At 48.0% G+C, this 19,134-nt stretch overlaps 1 protein-coding gene and 1 non-coding gene across 5 annotated transcripts in view; both read left to right on the top strand.

The window, feature by feature from the left end:
- SRCAP (Snf2 related CREBBP activator protein) overlaps nucleotides 1-19,134 on the top strand; it is a 31,634-nt gene that overhangs the window by 4,026 nt on the left and 8,474 nt on the right. For 3 of the 4 annotated variants that reach the window (XM_010598524.3, XM_064294829.1, XM_064294830.1), the window contains exons 4-24: nucleotides 1,047-1,298; nucleotides 3,178-3,363; nucleotides 3,591-3,731; nucleotides 4,481-4,712; nucleotides 4,828-5,102; nucleotides 5,705-5,798; nucleotides 5,939-6,028; nucleotides 6,616-6,807; nucleotides 6,897-7,225; nucleotides 7,327-7,504; nucleotides 7,763-7,899; nucleotides 8,125-8,294; nucleotides 8,435-8,627; nucleotides 10,563-10,699; nucleotides 10,790-10,976; nucleotides 11,351-11,520; nucleotides 11,869-12,134; nucleotides 12,337-12,624; nucleotides 13,152-13,316; nucleotides 13,991-14,257; nucleotides 14,606-16,065. In XM_010598524.3, coding sequence (XP_010596826.2) covers nucleotides 1,047-1,298; nucleotides 3,178-3,363; nucleotides 3,591-3,731; nucleotides 4,481-4,712; nucleotides 4,828-5,102; nucleotides 5,705-5,798; nucleotides 5,939-6,028; nucleotides 6,616-6,807; nucleotides 6,897-7,225; nucleotides 7,327-7,504; nucleotides 7,763-7,899; nucleotides 8,125-8,294; nucleotides 8,435-8,627; nucleotides 10,563-10,699; nucleotides 10,790-10,976; nucleotides 11,351-11,520; nucleotides 11,869-12,134; nucleotides 12,337-12,624; nucleotides 13,152-13,316; nucleotides 13,991-14,257; nucleotides 14,606-16,065 — 5,409 coding nt within the window. The remainder of the gene's footprint in view (nucleotides 1-1,046; nucleotides 1,299-3,177; nucleotides 3,364-3,590; nucleotides 3,732-4,480; nucleotides 4,713-4,827; nucleotides 5,103-5,704; nucleotides 5,799-5,938; nucleotides 6,029-6,615; nucleotides 6,808-6,896; nucleotides 7,226-7,326; nucleotides 7,505-7,762; nucleotides 7,900-8,124; nucleotides 8,295-8,434; nucleotides 8,628-10,562; nucleotides 10,700-10,789; nucleotides 10,977-11,350; nucleotides 11,521-11,868; nucleotides 12,135-12,336; nucleotides 12,625-13,151; nucleotides 13,317-13,990; nucleotides 14,258-14,605; nucleotides 16,066-19,134) is intronic. The other variant, XM_064294831.1, reaches the window with a different exon arrangement.
- On the top strand, nucleotides 5,490-5,622 carry LOC111753063 (small nucleolar RNA SNORA30/SNORA37 family). The gene has a single exon (XR_002787920.1). It is a non-coding gene; the product is annotated as a small nucleolar RNA SNORA30/SNORA37 family (small nucleolar RNA).

The following is a 19,134-nucleotide window of genomic DNA, read 5'->3' on the forward strand; positions in this document are numbered from 1 at the left end:
CAGCTGAGCGTGTTAACCGTTTGTACCACCCAGGGACTCTTGAATTTGGTCATAGCTCAAATTTACTGCATAGGTGAATCTGTTATACTTGCTGTGAAGATGAGGGAACTGTTTAAGTGAGAGAAGTCATTGAGGCTTTGAAAGGAATATTAAAATGCGAAATCACAGGCTACGGTAGTGTTCTTTTTTTATTGTGTCTTAAAGGAAAGTTTACAATTGAAGTCAGTTTCTAACAGAAAAACTTCAGCACATATTGTTATGTGAGCCTAGCTGCTCTCCCTACAACGTGACAGCACACTCCTCCTCTCCGCCCCGTATTTCCCATGTCCATTCAGCTAGCTCCTGTTCACCTTCTGCTTTCTCATCTTGCCTCCAGACAGGAGCTGCCCATTTAGTCTCATGTGTGTACTTGAACCAAGAAGCACATACTTCACCAGTTTCGTTTTATGTCTTATGGTGCAGTATAATCTCTGAAAAGTTGGTTTCAGGAATGGTTTTAGCGCTCGGCTAACAGAGTCCGTGGGCCATGTCCTCTAGGGTCCCTCCAGTCTCAGTCAGACCATCAAGCCTGGTCTTTTTACTAGAATTTGAGTTCTGCACCCCACTTTATCCCACTCTGTCAGGAACTCTCTGTTGGATTCCCTGTCAGGGCAGTCATTGGTGGTAGCCAGGCACCATCTAGTTCTTCCGGTTTCAGGCTGATGGAGTGTCTGGTTTACTTGGCCCTTTCTGTCTCTTTTCTTTACGTCTTCAATGTTTTTCATTTTCCTTTCCTCCAGGTGGGTTAGGAGCAGTTGATGCATTATAGTAGCATTCTTAGTTTGGGAAACTGGAAATTTTAGGACGTCTCTTGTATCTCAAGCATTCGTTAAAATTTTGGCTTTACCATCTTGAACACTTGGTTAAAACTTTTTACCCTAAATGTCTGTGTTTGTAAAAAACGGGATTGATACATTACTCCAGAATTTTTTCTCATGAACATAAGATTAAGTTATGTACTAAAAACTCCAGATACAGTGCTAAGCATTCATTTTCTCCTTTTCTAGATGGTGTCGGACGGCATGACAGGCAGCAATCCTGTGTCCCCTGCCTCATCCAGTTCCCCAGCCTCTAGTGGGGCAGGTGGCCTCTCTCCCCAGCACCTAGCTCAAGATTCTTCTCTGGATGGACCTCCAGGCCCCCCAGATGGTGCCACAGTATCACTGGAGGGGCTCAGCTTACCGCAAGCTGCTGACCTGGTTAACAAGGGCCCAAAGTGGGAGAAGAGCCATGCCGAAATCGCAGAGCAGGCCAAGCATGTACGTTTTGAGGGGGCCTATGTTGGGAACTTTCCCTGAACTCCCCGTTTCCCACGGGTATTTTACATTGAGTTCTGTTTTTTGTCATGGATTTAGAGCATAGTCTTTGCTTTAACTTGTATGATCTTGAGAAATTTACTTGAACTTTGAGTCTCGTTTTTCTGTTCTGTTGATCAGGGGTGGTGTAATAGTCTGTGGGCTGTTGTGAGTTTTACGTTAAATGAGGTAACAGCTTTGAAAATTCTGTAAACTGAGGCTCTTAAGATTTACTGGTTTCTGTTTCTCGTTTGTATCGTGCCTCTTTTACGCTTACGTAACTCCTGGGTGGAAACCCTGGTGGCGTAGTGGTTAAGTGCTACAGCTGCTAACCAAAGGGTCGGCAGTTCAAATCCCCCAGGCGCTCCTTGGAAACTCTATGGGGCAGTTCTACTTTGTCCCATAGGGTCGCTATGAGTCGGATTCGACTCGACGGCACTGGGTTTGGTTTTTTTTAAGAACTCTTGGGAACGTATGGTCCTTGGACTGGCAGCCTGAGCATCAGTTGGGAACTTGCTAGAAATGCATGTTTTTGGTACTCGTCTCCCACCTACCCATTTAGCAACTCTGGAGATGGGGCCGAACAGTCTGTTTTAACAAGCCCTGCATATGATTCTGATGAACATTCAAGTTTGAGAGCAGCTGGTTTAATATCCATATTTTTCTTGACGTTTCCTTCACTGTTGGTCCGTTTAGTTCCCTCTCTCGCCTCTGGTCGTCACTTTCTCTTATCTTTTTCGGAAGAAGCCAGGAATAATGAGGAAACTTTAGAGGCTTAGAGTTTTTACGTCTCCTCTGTTAAAAAATCTCAAATCCGTTGTTTTCTCATTATGAAAGTAATGTAGTCAAAGTTTGTTGTTGTTATTAGTTGCTTTCAAGTTGGTTCTGGCTCACAGTGACCCCATGTGTGCAGAGTAGAACTACTCCAAAGGGCTTTCAAGGCTGTGATCAGAAGCAGATTTGCCTGGCCTGTCTTCCAGGGTGTCTCTGAGTGGGTTTGAACTGCCAGCCTTTCAGCTAGTAGTTGAGCGCTTAACTGTTTACACCACCCAGAGACTCTTATAAGTCAAAGAACCCGTTGCTGTCAAGCGATTCTGACTCATAGTAACCCCATAGGACAAAGTAGAACTGCCCCATAGGATTTCTAAGGAGCGGCTGGTGGATTCGAACCGCCAGCCTTTGGGTTAGCAGCCGAGCTCTTAACCACTGTGCTATCAGGGCCCTTCATAATCAAAATAGAAACTGGCAAGATACTTGTGTTTTTTTTGTTATATCTAACTATTAGTGTCTTTGCGTATTAGTTAAGTATCTTTCACATAAAAATGCGTTGCAGTAAAAATAGCATTTCTTTAAACAGAAATAGGATTATGCTTGTAGCATGATTCAGTGCTTGATGTAGCATGAATATAGTCTGGGTCAGTAGAATTCTACAGTAACGAAGATCCCTTGTATCCAGAGTCAAGAAGGAAATGGATCTACTCTGGGATGCTCTCCTTGAGATGTGTATTCCAGCATTTCGACTGTATCCATGGGGCATGCCAATTGTGTGAGATAATGGAAAGAACATGAAATTGGGTATCTGGAGTCATTAGACCTATTTTTCGTTCCCAGCTTTTATCACTCTCTTAACCGTTGTGATCTTGGGCAAGTCACTTAACTATCCTTGATTTTTTTTTTTCCTTATCTGAAAAGAGTATACTACTACTTGTGGGATTGGTATGGGGGTGAACAGATCATAAGTATGAAACATTCAGTGCCTACCCATGGTCATTGCTCAGTAATTCAGCTGTGAAGTGAAGTTTGTGTCCACGAACTCTTCATCAACCTAGCCCTCCCCCATTAGGAGGCTGAGATTGAGACTCGGATTGCTGAGCTCCGGAAAGAGGGTTTCTGGTCGCTGAAGAGGCTGCCTAAAGTGCCAGAACCCCCCCGCCCCAAAGGCCACTGGGACTATCTGTGTGAGGAAATGCAGTGGCTCTCTGCAGACTTTGCTCAGGAGCGTCGTTGGAAACGGGGTGTAGCCCGTAAGGTATGTCGTCAACTAGATACTTTCCATTTCCCCTTCAGGTTTGCCTTCCTCGATGGGTGGGTTGTTTGGAAGGAAACGGAGCTGTGTAGGGTGCTTACTGATCCCCATAGGCTTAAAGAGGCGAGTTCTGACTTCCCAGGTTTCTTGATTTTGATTCTTTTCTTTGCCCTTGGCTCAGAGGAGTTCGGGCCTTTGAATGTTTTTGCTTTGGATACTCCTTCCCATAGGTAGTGCGCATGGTGATCCGGCACCACGAGGAGCAGCGACAGAAAGAAGAGCGGGCCCGGAGGGAGGAGCAAGCCAAGCTGCGCCGGATTGCCTCCGCCATGGCCAAGGACGTCAGGCAGTTCTGGAGCAACGTGGAGAAGGTAGGCAGCAGGGGTTGGGAAAGGGAAATGGCCTTGGGTTAGGTTTGTGGGTGGCAGGAATGACCAGAACTTCTTGAGAGAGCGAATACTATAATTTGAAGCAACTGTAATGGTATTTCTGTTGTATATTGGATCCTTCTAGCATTAGGTACTGTGAAGGAAAAAGAAATACAGTAGAAAAACATGAGCCCTGCCTTTAGGGATTACTGACAGGACTCCTTGGTCTCCTGTAGGCCATCTGTCCTTTGCAAGGCATTCAGTATATCTTCTAAAACTGGTATCTTGTGTCGTTTATTTGTTTTTATGCCATCAAAGTTCCCGTTGCCCAAGTATTAAGTTGTAATAATTTCTTCAAGTGTTACTTGGCTGCTGAGTACATTTTCGGTGCTTTCTTTTCCTTCTCCCTTCCACCCCGTACACGCCTTTCTTCCGTGTATCTCAAACCGTTTACATGTGTTCTTTCCGCTGCTGCGTGTGCCTCTCTCCTCTTCTCCACTTAGGGAATACCTCGTTATTAAAGCCTGGCTCCAGGTACATTTGCGAATGTTTCCTGGCTGCTTGAGAGTCAACTGGTTCTCTTCTCCCTGTGTCCCTTTTGTGCTTTCCTGAGAAATACCGTGTTAGATTGAGAGCATGTTAAGGTTATTTAGCTCTTTTCTCTTGAAGGGCCTTTCATGAAATAGCCTCTAAATGTTTGATCAAAGTACGTAAGTAAGTGTTTATCTTGGACCCTTTTATGCTTGTGGCAGGTGGTGCAATTCAAGCAGCAGTCTCGGCTTGAAGAGAAGCGCAAAAAAGCTCTGGATCTGCACTTAGACTTCATCGTAGGGCAAACTGAAAAGTATTCGGACCTTCTGTCGCAGAGCCTCAACCAACCGCTAGCCTCCAGCAAAGCTGGCTCCTCCCCTTGCCTTGGCTCTTCCCACACTGGCTCGGCTGCCTCCAGCCCACCACCGCCTGCTTCTCGGCTGGATGACGAAGGTGTGTATCCTCTTTGTCCCTGTTACTCTTTTCTGTATACCCTTTCCAGAGCTGAAAACCCACCCTGTGGCTTGCAGGGCCCCGTGGACTTTGTGACCTTGTTCTCCTGCTATAGATGGGGACTTCCAACCCCAAGAGGAGGAAGAGGATGATGAAGAGACAATTGAGGTTGAAGAACAACAGGAAGGCAATGACGCAGAGACCCAGAGGCGTGAGATTGAGCTGCTTCGACGTGAGGGAGAATTGCCACTGGAAGAGCTGCTCCGTTCCCTGCCCCCTCAGCTGCTAGGAGGGCCTTCCAGTCCCTCACAGACCCCCTCATCTCATGATAGTGATACCCGAGATGAGCCTGAAGAAGGTGGTGAAGAAGAGCCCTCTCAGGTTTTGAAGGTATAGGCAGAAGGGGCAGAGGGAGGGCTCATAGTGGGAACAGTGGGAGAAGTTCAGCGTCTGGTTTCTGTTTGGTTAATGGTTTTCAGAAGCCTTCTCTGATTAAGGAAGTTGGACTCTGATTTGGGGATAGGTAGGGAAGAATCTGAGTTTGCGGCAAGCTGTAGTCCAAGATAGGCAGTTTCTGGTGCTGTATGGAAGAATGCAGTACGCTCTACTGTTCAAATAAGTGTGTGATTTCTCTGATTCTTGGCACTTTTGTGAAATGGCAGTAATGCTTCCTTACTAGCTTGCAGTTTGGGAGCTGGGGTGGTAACCTTGAAGTCGCTCCTAGGCATAAGCTCTGTGTTTATCTATATGTCTGAGTGCATGGGGATGTTTTATTATCCAGCACTTTTCACAGGTCCTCCCCTAGGCTGTGGGGCCAGGATTTGGTAGCTGGTGCTGAGAGAAAACCCTTGGTTGCATCCTTGCCCTGGCACTATGCCAGTGGCAGCTGTTGCTAACGAAAGAGACAGTTTTCTGACATCTTATTCAGAGTTGTGCCAGTTCCCTGCTGCTCTAACCTTAGGCCCTTTCCCTTTCCATCCTTTGCCATATAGGGGAAGCCCCCACCCTCATCAGTCACCCAGCGCAACAAACAGCCTTGGCATCCGGATGAAGATGATGAAGAGTTTACTGCCAATGAAGATGAAGGTCAGGCCTGTTCGCTTCGTCCTGTTGCTCCTGACTCCTTGAATTGTTTGGACCTTACCTCCCAGGCTGTTTCACCTTCTCTACTTGGACTGTGTTCTGTGCCTCTGTCCCTACTAATCCGGCTTCATTCTCTTCTCTAGCGGAGGATGAAGAGGACACCATAGCAGCTGAGGAGCAGTTGGAAGGGGAAGTGGATCATGCCATGGAGCTGAGCGAGTTGGCTCGAGAAGGTGACATTCATCAGACATTTTACTGAGCATCCACTTGGTGTCTTGGTGTCTACCTTGTGCAGAGTGCTAAGAATAGAGAGATGAATGATGCTCTCCATCTAAAAACAAAGACAGATTTATGAGTGGATAATTATAAGTAGAATGTGATGAGTGGTTATGATGGGAGTTTGAACAAAATGAGGGAGCTCGTTGTCAAAGGGTTTTGGCAATATTTGACCTGAACTTTAAAAAAGAGGTTCACTAGGTTGATAATGTTCTTCCCAGGGATAGGCAGCACCTTCCCCAGATCTAGCCCAGGTTGTGGGGCTCAGCTTTGGTAGTTGGTGCTCTTTTGCCTCCTCTCAGACCTGGATCTAATTCAGTGTCTGCAGACGAGAAAAAGCCAAACCTAATGCCGTTGAGTGGATTTTGACTCATAGCAGCCCTGTAAGTCAGAGTAGGACTGCTCCATAGGGTTTCCAAGGAGTGGCTGGTGGATTCGAACTGCCATCTTTTGGCCCAGCGCTTAACTGCTGTGCCACCAGGGCTCCAGTGTTTGTTTCCCCTTTGCCCTTGAAGCAACTGAAGCTTACATTTTATTTCTCCAGGGGAGCTATCTATGGAGGAGCTACTGCAGCTGTATGCAGGGGCGTATGCCTCTGATACCTCAGCCGCCGGTTCTGGGAGCAGTGAAGAGGAAGAGGAAGAAGAGGAGGTTGAGCCTAACACCTCTGACTGTGAACCAGAGGAAGGCACAGAAGCTGAAGAGGCGCCTCAAGAGAATAGTAGCAGTCAGTCAGGTGAATACATGGTCATGAGCAGGAGCCAGGGAGGGCAGACATTGGAGGAAGAGGTATGGTGAGCTGTAAACCTTGGTCTTGTGCTTTAGACTCTGCTGAGGAGCAGAGCGAGGATGAGGAAGATGAGCACTCAGAGGAGGAAGAAACAACTGTGAGTTCAGAATCAGAGGAATCAGAGTCTGAGGATTCTGAGGAGGCCCAATCACAGAGCCAAGCAGATGAGGAAGAGGAAGAAGATGATGACTTCGGGGTGGAGTACCTGCTGGCCCGAGATGAAGAACAGAATGAGGCAGATGGGGGCAGTGGTCCTCCTACCCCAGGACCCACCACCACTCTAGGCCCTAAGAAAGAAATTACTGACATTGCTGCAGCTGCTGAAAGTCTCCAGCCCAAGGGTTACACCTTGGCCACTACCCAGGTATTCTCAGGCCCTAGCTTCTGCTTTCTTATATCTTGACTTTCCCGTCTTGCAATGGCAGATGCCTCGGTTCCATTGACATCTCTTTTCCTTCCTACTAGGTGAAGACGCCTATCCCCCTGCTGCTGCGGGGCCAGCTCCGGGAATACCAACACATTGGACTGGACTGGCTGGTTACTATGTATGAGAAGAAGCTTAATGGCATTCTGGCTGATGAGATGGGACTGGGCAAGACGATCCAGACCATCTCCCTGCTTGCCCACTTGGCCTGTGAGAAAGGTAGCTTAGCAGGACCTTTTCTCATGAGCCCCCTTAGCCATCTCTGTTATCCTGCAGCTGCAGGATGGTGAACTACTCACTCTCTTCCTGCTATCCTAGTAGCCTCACTAACTCTGGTCGGTAATTGTATAGAGAGGCCAACACAGGTGCTGGGATTCTTAGGGCCATTAGAAGGACAGGGTGGTCAGGGTTATACTTGAGGAGCCAGAACCACAAAGTTTATGTTCCCTTACCATTTCTCGTTCTTTTGCTAAACAGGTAACTGGGGACCCCATTTGATCATCGTCCCCACCAGTGTGATGTTGAACTGGGAAATGGAGCTGAAACGATGGTGCCCCAGCTTTAAAATCCTCACTTATTATGGAGCCCAGAAAGAGAGGAAGCTCAAGCGGCAGGTTTGATCATCCATGTGGTTACTTTCCCCCATTAATCTCTCCTTGTCTTCTTAGGCCCCAAGGTGAATCCCTTTCCTCCTCCTTTCTATTGCTTCATTCTTTTCCGGGGACTTTCTCTTTTCTCCTAACCTGATTTCTGTCCCTTAAGGACTTCGGCACATTTCCCTTTGCCCTCTTTGTTTTATTTTCACCCCACTATCTGTTACTTTCTGTTTGTTCTCTCAGGGCTGGACCAAGCCCAATGCCTTCCACGTGTGTATCACGTCTTACAAGCTGGTGCTGCAGGACCACCAGGCCTTCCGCCGCAAGAACTGGCGCTATCTTATTCTGGATGAGGCTCAGAACATCAAGAACTTCAAGTCACAGCGCTGGCAGTCACTGCTCAATTTCAACAGGTGGAGATGGAGATGCGAATCTGTGGGAGGATTGACTTGGCCTGAAGGGTGGGCTGCCTGGGTTGAGCATATCAAGGATGCCAGGAAGCTTGGGACCTTGCTTACCATCTTTTCTCTAATTTTCTGCTATCTTTTTGCAGCCAGAGGCGCCTGCTCCTGACAGGGACTCCCTTGCAGAACAGCCTCATGGAACTATGGTCCTTGATGCACTTTTTGATGCCTCATGTCTTCCAGTCTCATCGAGAGTTCAAGGAGTGGTTCTCTAACCCTTTAACTGGCATGATTGAGGGCAGCCAAGAGTATAATGAAGGGCTAGTCAAACGCCTGCACAAGGTAGGGCCTGAAATAATTTGTCAAGAGTACTTTTTAAAAAAAGATCTTTTATTGTGGTTTAAGTGGAAGTTTACAAATCAAGTCAGTCTCTCATACAAAAATTTATATAAACCGCGCATATACTCCTAATTGCTCTCCCCCTAATGAGACAGCCCACTCCTTCCCTCCACACACACTCGTCGTGTCCATTCCGCCAGCTTCTAAGCCCCTCTGCCCTCTCATATCCCCTCCAGATAGGAGATGTCTCAAGTGTCTACTTGATCCAAGAAGCTCATTCTTCACCAGTATCTTATTCTATCCTGTTGTCCAGTCCAATCCCTGTCTGAAGAGTTGGCTTTGGGGATGGTTCCTGTCCTGGGCTAACAAAGTCTGGGGGCCATGACCACCGGAGTACTTCTAGTCTCAGTCAGGCCATTAAGTCTGGTCTTTATATGAGAATTTGGGGTCTGCATCCCACTGCTCTGCTCCCTCAGGGGTTCTCTTCTCTGCTGTGTTTGCTCTTAGGGTAGTCATCGGTTGTTGCGGGGCACCATCTAGTTGTTCTGGTCTAAAGCTGATCATAGTCTCTAGTTTACGTGCAGGGTACTTTCTTTTATTTTTGTTGAGAATATACAGAGAAGAACTTACACAAATACAACAGTGTCTGCATGTTCAGGTTAGCGACATCAATCACATTTTTCAAGTTATGAAACCATTCTCGTTTTCCTGAGCTGTTTCAACATAAACTCACCTCTCAAGTTTCTTATCTAATTTTTTCAGTTGTGTTTTCGATTTGATCCCATATAGATAGTGTCCAGAGTGTTGGGATGCCAGAGAACTAAGGACAATATCCAGAAAGTCCTTGGGGAGAGGGAAGTCAGCGCTTGGCTGAACTCACCTTGTCATCAAGCTGCAGTATTCCAGTGACTAACTCGTTTCCAGATTAAACGACCTCAACTTAGTCTTCACTTAACTTGTTTTCCTTAACGATGGTAGATCTGTCCTGAACCTCTCTTAGGGGAATAATACTGCTGATCAGCCCCAGCTTGGATTCCTCTGTACTTTGGTTTCGTCACCATAAATTTTTTGGTGTGCTTGTGCATGCGCGTGCGTGCATGTTCTGTCCTACTCCTCAGTTTTCTTCCTCTGTGGTCTTCTCTGGCTGTTTCTCGTTTGCTCAGCTTTTAAATGACAACATGCGTTAGAATTTTGATTTTTTTTTTTTTTGGATATATTTGCTGTTTACATGTCTGATCGTGCTACCCGTTCCTAAGGGCTGCTTTCTGTGATAATGACTCTGATCTGTACTTTTAATCCCTTGATTTTCTAGACCACACAACCCATATTTTGAATTTCTGACTTGCTATCTTTGATGAAAAGTTCCCCTTGAGCTCACTGTGTCCTAAGGCTTAACATTTCTGGCCTTCCTAAGCGGTTACCCCATTTTGATCAGTCATGCTGTCATTTTGGTAAACCCAGCTAGAAACCAGGGACTCTTCCTGAACTATCCTTCCTTCGTTTTCACCCCTTTCTGCACTTTTTTCCGTTCAACTTAGTGACTATAACCTATCAGATTTTACCTCCTGAGAGTTCAGATTTGATCTTTGTTTTCTATTCTTTGTTGTTTGTGTCATGCCACAATTTTTGTTCTCGGCATCCCTACTGGATTCACGTTCATGAGCTTGTAAACTTACTGTCATTCTTTGAAATGTAGTTTGAGTCACCTGTCCTGCAGAGTTAGTTGTTCTGTTCTCAATGCTGCTTTCATGTATCACTTCTTGGGTTGTGCTGTCTCTCCCTCAGTACATGCTCCTGACTCATCTTTATGTGGTTGGTAGCTGGCATGCTGCATAGCTCATGAGTGTTTGCTGATGGGCTAAGCCAGCACTCAGCCAGTCATCATGCTGAGACCCAGCTAAGTTCTCCTCTCACAGCCTCCTGCTTATTTGCTTTTAGGTTTTGCGGCCCTTTTTGCTACGCCGAGTTAAGGTGGATGTTGAGAAGCAGATGCCCAAAAAGTATGAGCATGTTATCCGTTGCCGGCTTTCTAAGCGCCAACGCTGTCTCTACGATGACTTCATGGCACAGACTACGTAAGGGAGGGCTAAGGGTGGACTCTGGGATCCTAGATTAGAGTGGAGGTGACTGCCAGAATGACTCATTTATTTTTCCTCTCTCTCTAGAACCAAGGAGACACTAGCTACAGGCCATTTCATGAGTGTCATCAACATTTTGATGCAACTTCGGAAAGTCTGCAATCATCCAAACTTGTTTGACCCTCGGCCTGTCACCTCCCCTTTCATTACCCCAGGCATCTGCTTCAGCACCGCCTCTCTGGTGCTGCAGGCCACTGATGTCCACCCTCTCCAGGTAAGTAGTTGCCTTGAAGGTTATCAGCCCTAATGTCTCTTTTTTTAGGCCAGATATTGATCTTTTACGTCGTTTTTCTTTCGCTCATCTCAGACCCTCAACACTATTCCCCTAACTTCATCCTTTTCTTGCCACCTGGCTTTGGGCAAGGTAATTATTAATCTCTGACCCAGGTTTCTTTGCCTTTCGAAACAAGGGTTATAAAGCCTGTTTCTGCAGTACACTTGTGAGAATTGAGTTAATATTTTTGGAAGTGCCGAGGCCTGTACCTGGCTTGTTAATAGATGTTTCACAAATATTATTTTATTTTTCCTACTCCTTTCCTCTTTTTGACTGCCTTTGATCCCATGCGTTTATGTTCCTTCTTATGGCAGCGGATAGATATGGGTCTGTTTGACCTTATTGGCCTGGAGGGTCGCGTCTCTCGATACGAGGCTGACACCTTTCTGCCCCGACACCGACTCTCCCGCCGGGTACTTCTAGAGGTGGCTACTGCTCCAGACCCCCCACCCCGGCCCAAGCCAGTCAAAATGAAGGTCAACAGGTACCAGGGCTGAGGAATAAGGAATGGGGATTTAGGAAAAACGGTTATAGCTGGCTGGAGGGGATTGAGGTGGAAAGGACAGAGCCAGAGGCTAGGCTAGATTGTGTACGTGGAGCAGGTGCAAAGTACTGTAGAGGGACTAGTGGGGAGAATACCTAGAAGAGGGTCCTGGGAGGGGCCACTGGGTTTGTCACTGATTTTTTTTTCCCTCTCCCTCTGCTTGGTGCTTTCTGGATGTCTTTGATTTCTTCTCTTTTTCCTTTTGCTCTTATAATTTCTTTCTGTTTTTTCTTCTTTTACTACTGGCTCTTCTTTCTCCCTCCCTACACCTTTGGTTTTTTCTCATAGGATGCTGCAGCCAGTGCCCAAGCAAGAAGGCCGGACAGTGGTGGTGGTGAACAGCCCACGGACGCCCCTGGGCCCTGTCCCAGTCCGACCCCCTTCAGGCCCTGAGCTCTCAGCCCAGCTCACCCCTGGCTCAACCCCCCCGGTGCTGCCAGCGCCACTGATGGTGTCGGCCTCAACCACTGGGTCCCCGCTTATTCCAGCATCCCGGCCCCCTGGCCCTCTTCTGTTGCCCCCGCTGCAGCCAAACAGTGGTCCCCTCCCCCAGGGTGAGTTGCAAGGGAGCTAGGATGCTGGGGTAGTTCAGGAAAGTTGTTCAGGTTGAGGAAGAGGTAATGAAATGAGAGGGTTTGAGGACCTGAACGGGGGACACGGGTGGTGGTTGATGGGCAGAAGGGAGGATGGAGTCTTCTGGGACCAGAAAGGCTCTAGGCAGGGTGCATCTGACAGGCATTTGCTTTGTGTCTACAGTGTTGCCATCTCCCTTGGGAGTCCTGGGTGGAACCTCACGGCCTCCCACACCAACCCTATCCTTAAAGCCAGCTCCGCCTGCTCCAGTTCGCCTCAGCCCAGCCCCACCCCCAGGCTCCTCCAGTCTGTTGAAGCCCCTCACAGTGCCACCGGGCTACACCTTTCCTCCTGCTGCTGCCACCACCACTTCTGCCACCACAGCCACTGCCACTACCACAGCAGTGCCAGCTCCAACTCCTGCGCCACAGCGCCTCATCTTGACTCCTGATATGCAGGCTCGCCTGCCGTGTAAGTCCCCACATCTCTCTGATAAGAAACTAGGGATGGGAGGAAGGAAGGCTTATATGCCAAGGAGCTGGAGAATAAAAGCTTAGGAACATCGGACTATCAAATTCTAGGCAGCTAACAGATATTTTGCCAGGCATTAGTAATTTGTAATCAAGCAGGAGCTCTTAGGGAGTTTCCAATCTAGTGGAGGAGATGGCATTAGATGAGTAAGGTGGTGTTAAGTATAGCAGTAGCACATTATTTGGGGTATGAGAAGGGTGCAGTAATTAGATCAGCCTGGTGGATGGCCATTAGAGGATGTCAAGATTGCCAAGCAGGCAAATAGGATTGGAAGTAGTAGTGTGTCAAAAGCTCAAAGGCTGTGTAGATGGAGGCTGCATTTGTTGGGACATGGTAAATTGTGCAGCAGAAGGGCTGGAGAGACTGGAGGTTCTAGGGGAGAGGCAGGTGTGTACTTTATGAAGACCTAGGAAGCAGTGTTGAGCAGAGTGCGCCCTGTGCACAATAAACCCCTTCTCTGTTTATAGCAGGTGAAGTGGTCAGCATCGGACAGTTGGCCTCACTGGCACAACGTCCAGTGGCTAGCACAGGGGGAAGCAAACCTCTGACCTTCCAAATCCAGGGCAACAAGCTGACTTTGACTGGTGCCCAGGTGCGCCAGCTTGCTGTGGGGCAGCCCCGCCCGCTGCAAAGTAGGTAAAACCCACCCCCTGTCCTGCCTTTTTCCTCCTCTTCTCTGTTCGTTTGTTTTTGTGGCACTTCGTTTTTAGATGTCAGCCTTTACGTTTCCTTCACCAGCTTGGGCTGGGTGGTTGGAGGGGGCCTTTTGATAAAGAGAAGGAAGAGGTCATTCTAGAGATAGTGGTCCCCTTTCTGTTCATTCCCTTTTCTCTTGCCTTTGCCTCTCCCATTCCCTGGCTGATAGCTGCTTCTCTCTTTCTTTCTCTTTTCCCTTAACCCAGGGAATGTGGTGCACCTGGTGTCAGCAGGGGGGCAGCACCACCTCATCAGCCAGCCTGCCCACGTGGCCCTCATCCAGGCCGTGGCACCAACCCCTGGCCCTTCCCCTGTCTCTGTGCTGCCTTCTTCGACCCCCAGCACCACCCCTGCCCCCACTGGTCTCAGCCTTCCGCTTGCTGCTAACCAGGGTGAGGCTCTTGGCCTTCCTACTTACTTAGCCCTTTGCTGGCCTTGGTCCTTCTAGGCATGCCCTGGCTATTGTTTGTCCAGCCTTCCTTCAGTGTTGCTTCCCCCTGCTGATATCACTGATGTCTGTCTGCCACCCTCTCCTGCCCCTGGACTTTTTCCATCCTTTGGGCCTGTTGTATGTTTTCTACCTTTCTCTCAATGTAGCTTTCTCTTGCAGTGCCACCAACCATGGTGAATAATACAGGCGTGGTGAAGATTGTAGTGAGACAGGCCCCTCGGGATGGACTGACTCCTGTTCCTCCATTGGCCCCAGCGCCCCGGCCTCCCAGCTCTGGGCTTCCAGCTGTGTTGACTCCACGTCCCACATTAACCCCTGGCCGGCTACCCACACCTGCTCTGGGTACTTCCCGGGCCCCTATATCCACGCCCACTCTGGTGAGGCCCCTTCTCAAGCTGGTCCACAGCCCTTCGCCTGAAGTCACTGGTGAGTCCAGGTGGCTGAGGCCAGAAATTTTTGTCAGAAATGGAGATGGGGTAGCCCTGAGGGTTTCTCAGTCACAGCAGATCCATTCATTATCGACATACTGCCTTGATTTGCAGTAGGTCCCAGAACTGGGCTGCCCAGGCCCTGGCTTAAATCCGAGATTTATTTATTGGAACGTTGGAGGGAGAGGAAATGTTGAGTTTTCAGGCTTCTTGCAGCTTTGACCTCGTGGTGTGGAACTGAAGGTTGTATGGGAAACAGGTGAAGCTTGGGGGTGGGGGAAAGGGTGGGACAGGGTAGCAGAGCAGAGGAAGAATTCTTGGCCTAACTCACCCTCTGTCTCCACAGCTTCAGCACCCGGAGCTGCTCCCTTGACCATCTCTTCTCCTCTTCCTGTGCCGTCCTCACTCCCTGGGCCAGCTTCTTCTCCAATGCCAGTTCCCAACTCCTCTCCACTTGCTAGTCCTGTGTCCTCTACGGTCCCGGTCCCAGCCCCAGTCTCGTCTTCACTCCCCATCTCTGTCTCTACCACACTTCCTGCCTCAGCCTCAGCTCCGCTTACCATTCCCATCTCAGCCTCCTTACCGGCTTCAGCTTCGGGCCCGGCTCTGTTGACCACTGTGACTCCAACGCTGGCACCTGTTGTCTCAGCGGTTCCCGGATCCCCCTCTTTGGCTCCAGCTGGGGCTTCCCCATCAGCATCAGCCTTGACTCTAGGTTTGGCCACAGCTCCGTCCCTGTCCCCATCTCAGGCACCTGGTCACCCTCTGTTGTTGGCTCCCACCTCTTCACATGTTCCAGGGTTGAACTCAACTGTGGCCCCAGCATGCTCACCCGTCCTGGTGCCAGCTTCAGCTCTGGCCAATCCTTTTCCGGCAGCGCCAAACCCAGCTCCAGCTCAGGCTTCCCTTCTGGCTCCAGCACCTTCTACATCTCAGACCCTGGCCACCTCTCTGGCTCCCATGGCGGCTCCACAGACAGCAATCTTGGCTCCTTCTCCAGCTCCTTCTCTGGCTCCTCTTCCAGTCCTGGCTTCATCACAGACTCCAGTTCCAGTCCTGGCTCCATCATCTACTCCAGGAACCCCTTTAGTCTCAACTTCTTCACTGGTGCCAGCCCCAACTCCTGTGTTGGCTTCGTCGTCAGCTCAGACTATGGTATCAGCCCCAGTTCCACCACCTCTTCCAAGCCTGGCTTCTACACAGACACTGGCCCTAGCCCCAGCTTTAGCATCCACTCTTAGCGGCTCGTCTCCATCTCAGACACACTCTTTGGGAACAGGAAACCCTCAGGGGGCCTTTCCAGCTCAGACATTGTCATTGACTCCAGCATCATCCCTTGTACCAGCTCCAGCACAGACACTCTCTTTGGCACCAGGGCCACCACTGGGTCCAACTCAGACGCTGTCTCTAGCTGCAGCACCCACTTTGGCTCCAGCTTCTCCAGTGGGCTTGTCCCCAGCTCACACACTGACTTTGGCTCCAGCGTCGTCATCTGCTTCACTCCTGGCCCCAGCATCAGTGCAAACACTGGCCTTGAGCCCTACCCAAGTTCCTGTGCCTACCCTGGGCCCAGCTGCAGCCTCAACACAGGCCCCAACTTCCCAGCCATCTTCCCTTGTGGCTTCGACATCTGGCTCTGCTCCGTTTCCTGTCACCATGGTATCCCGGCTGCCTGTTCCAAAGGATGAGCCTGAGACACTGACGTTGCGCTCTGGCCCCCCCAGCCCACCCTCCACTGCTACCTCGTTCACTGGCCCTCGGCCTCGACGCCAGCCCCCACCACCACCTCGTTCCCCTTTCTATCTGGTAAGTTTTACTACCTCAAAGGAGAGGGAACAGGAAGTTGTTCTGTTGCAGTATGGGTAGGTTAGAGCGGATGGAACAGGATAATGTCACTGTTCTGGCAAATTTCAAAGCCGTCAAAGTGTTGTAGACCAAGTACTTGAATGATACTGGGCAAGTCCCTTTTTTTCGCTAGGCCTGTACCCGTGTCTGTAAAAAGGGAGTAACAACCCATGTTCTACTTTTCTCAGAGGGGTTATTCAGGACCTGATGTGCTTTTCAGACTGTTTATCACTGATGCGTTCAAGGCCTTCTTGTTACCATGGGTCTCTTTGGTTCTTGCTTGCTCTTTTGAGTTAGCATTGACATGCAATTGCCTGTCAAATGATAGTTAATGTTACACAGTGAGAACACAGCTTTATTGACTCCATTGCTTTTTCCTGTTCCCCACAAGAGACGGTCCTTATGTGGGAGTACTTTTTCATTGCGTATTCTTTCCAAAGGAAGGATGACACACCATGAAATAAAACCGCCCCCCCACCAAAAAAAAACCCATTGCCATCAAGTTGATTCCAACTCATAGTGACCATATAGGACAGAATAGAACTGCCCCACAGGGTTTCCAAGGCTGTGATCTTTATGGAGACAGACTGCCATGTCTTTGTCTCATGGAGTGGCTGGTGGGTTCAAATTGCCGACCTTTTGCTTAGCAGCTGAACACTTAAGCGCCACCAGGACTCCTCCACCACAGGATAATTCCCTAAAGATCATAAATTTCTGACAGCTGTTTCTTTTAGTTTTTCACTGGTGAGAAGTGGGCAAAACAAGGAACTCTGTTCTCTCTCTTTGTGAGCTGGTAACGTTTTTTTGTCTTATCTTATGTATTGTTCCCATATGTATTCGGTTAAATTAAACTTGCAGCTTAGATTGGTGCAAATAATCCCAGAACTAACAAGAAGAAAAGTACCAGTGAATATCTCTAGGCTTTTTCTTCTCTTTTTCTCACTCTTTTATCAGAGCTGCTTTCTATTTGCTTCCCCCACCTTTTTCCTTTCCTTTTCTGATGCTGCCAGGCTGGTCCTGGTTTGTTGAGAGTAGACAGATAGCAGCCCGGGTCCTAACCCAGGGGTAGAAAACCATGGTCAATGCTGAATTTTGATTGATCTGCAGGGAGGTGGCAGCTTCTTGTCATCATTTTTTTATCTAAATAGCTTCATCAAGATATAACTTACACACTACACGTTTTATGTATTTAAAGGTACGTAAATAGCTTCATCAAGATATAACTTACACACTACACGTTTTATGTATTTAAAGGTACGTAACCCCATGGCTTTTAGTATATTCACAGAGTTGTGCAGTCACTGTTGTTGGCTTCTGGCGGGTTAGCCCCAGCTCAGGGCGAGCCTGTGTACAACAGGATGGGACCATTGCGATTCACAGGGTTTTCATTACCTGATTTTTGAAAAGATTGCCAGGCCTTTCTTTCTGTGCCAGGCCTTTCGTCCTCATCCATGTTAGTCTGGAAGTTTCTCTGAAAACTGCTCAGCGTCCTAACAGAATGAAAGTCTGCGCTGATAAATCGTGGCAGCGCATGAGGTGCATTTGCTGGGAGTTGGGCCTTGGTTTCCTTCATAGAAGGCGAGGATTTTACTACTGAGCTGCCACTGCCCTCTCTGCAGTCATTACCACTAACTAATTTTAGAACATTTCATCACCCCAAGAAGAAACCTTGTATTCATCAGCACTCATTCCCTCTACCCCTATCTTACCCCACCCATGGGCAACCACCAGTCTACTTCCGTTTTGTATAGATTTGCCTATTCAGACGTTAAAGAGTATCATGTATGATGTGGTCTTTTGTGACTGGTTTTTCACTTAGCAGTAAACTTGGGGTCACCATTAACTCAGTGGCAACTAATAATATTTTCGGAGTCCATTCGTGTCTTAACATTTCACCCCTTTTTAAGGCCAGATAGTATTCCATTGTATGGTTCTACCACATTTTATTTATTCATTCATCAATTGATAGGGACATTTGTTTTGTTTCTACTTGTTGGCTATTACAGATAGTGCTGCTATTACGAATAATTTTTGTCTGGAAATATGTTTTCAGTTTCTCTTGGAATATACCGAGGAGGGAATTGCTGGGTTGTATAGTAGCTATATGTCTAAGTGTTTGAGGAATTGCCAAACTGTACTGCAAAGTGACTATACCATTTTATATTCACATCAGCAAGGTGTGAGTGTTCCATTTTCTCCATGTATAGCCATCCAGTGGGTGTGAAATGGTATCTTACTGTGGCTTTGATTTGCATTTTCCTAATGCCCAGTGATGTTGAGTTGAGCATTCTTTTATGTGCCGTTTGGCCATTTATGTATTTTCTTTGGAGAAATGTCTCTTTACATCCTTTGTCCATTTTTAAATTGAGTTGTCTTTTTATTGTTGAGTTGTAAGAGTTCTAGGTACAAGTCTTTTTTCAGATATATGATTTGGAAATATTTTCTCCCTTACCACTATTTTTTAGAACTAGCTTGTATTGGTTTTTCCCTTTGCTAGGACATCCCTTCCTCACTTGGAGCACCAGGAGCCAAGAGATCATGCTTAAGGTAGCAGTCAGGAAGGGAGATTTGGGACACTCCTTTTTCAGGACCCTTTCCGGGTTGTCTCCTTCATTATTAGTTCATTCTATTAATGAATATTTACTGAGAACTGATGTTGTGTCAGGTACTAAGCTAGATACTGGGTGATTATAACGAGCAAAATCAGATACAGTTCAGATTATGTAGAGCTTACAGTGTAGTGGGTTGAAACTAATATAAAACTACAAGTGTGATAAGTGCTACAAAGGGGAGTCAAGTGGTTTTACAGATTGAAACTGGAAGTACAGAGCTGGGAAGCAATTGGGTCAAAGTCATACAGGTGTCCTGGCTGCCAGGGCACTTCTCCTTTTCTTTCTTGGGGTGATGAAACTTGTATGGCTGTTTAGCCGTTCCTGTTCCCACCCCTGCCTGGACCTTGGCAGAAACCTGCCGTAATTTGATTAGCTCCTTTGTCTCCTGTTCAGCCCGTTGGAGAAGGGTTCCAATAAT

This window comes from Loxodonta africana, chromosome 12, assembly GCF_030014295.1.
Source record: "Loxodonta africana isolate mLoxAfr1 chromosome 12, mLoxAfr1.hap2, whole genome shotgun sequence".
Lineage (NCBI taxonomy): Eukaryota > Metazoa > Chordata > Mammalia > Proboscidea > Elephantidae > Loxodonta > Loxodonta africana.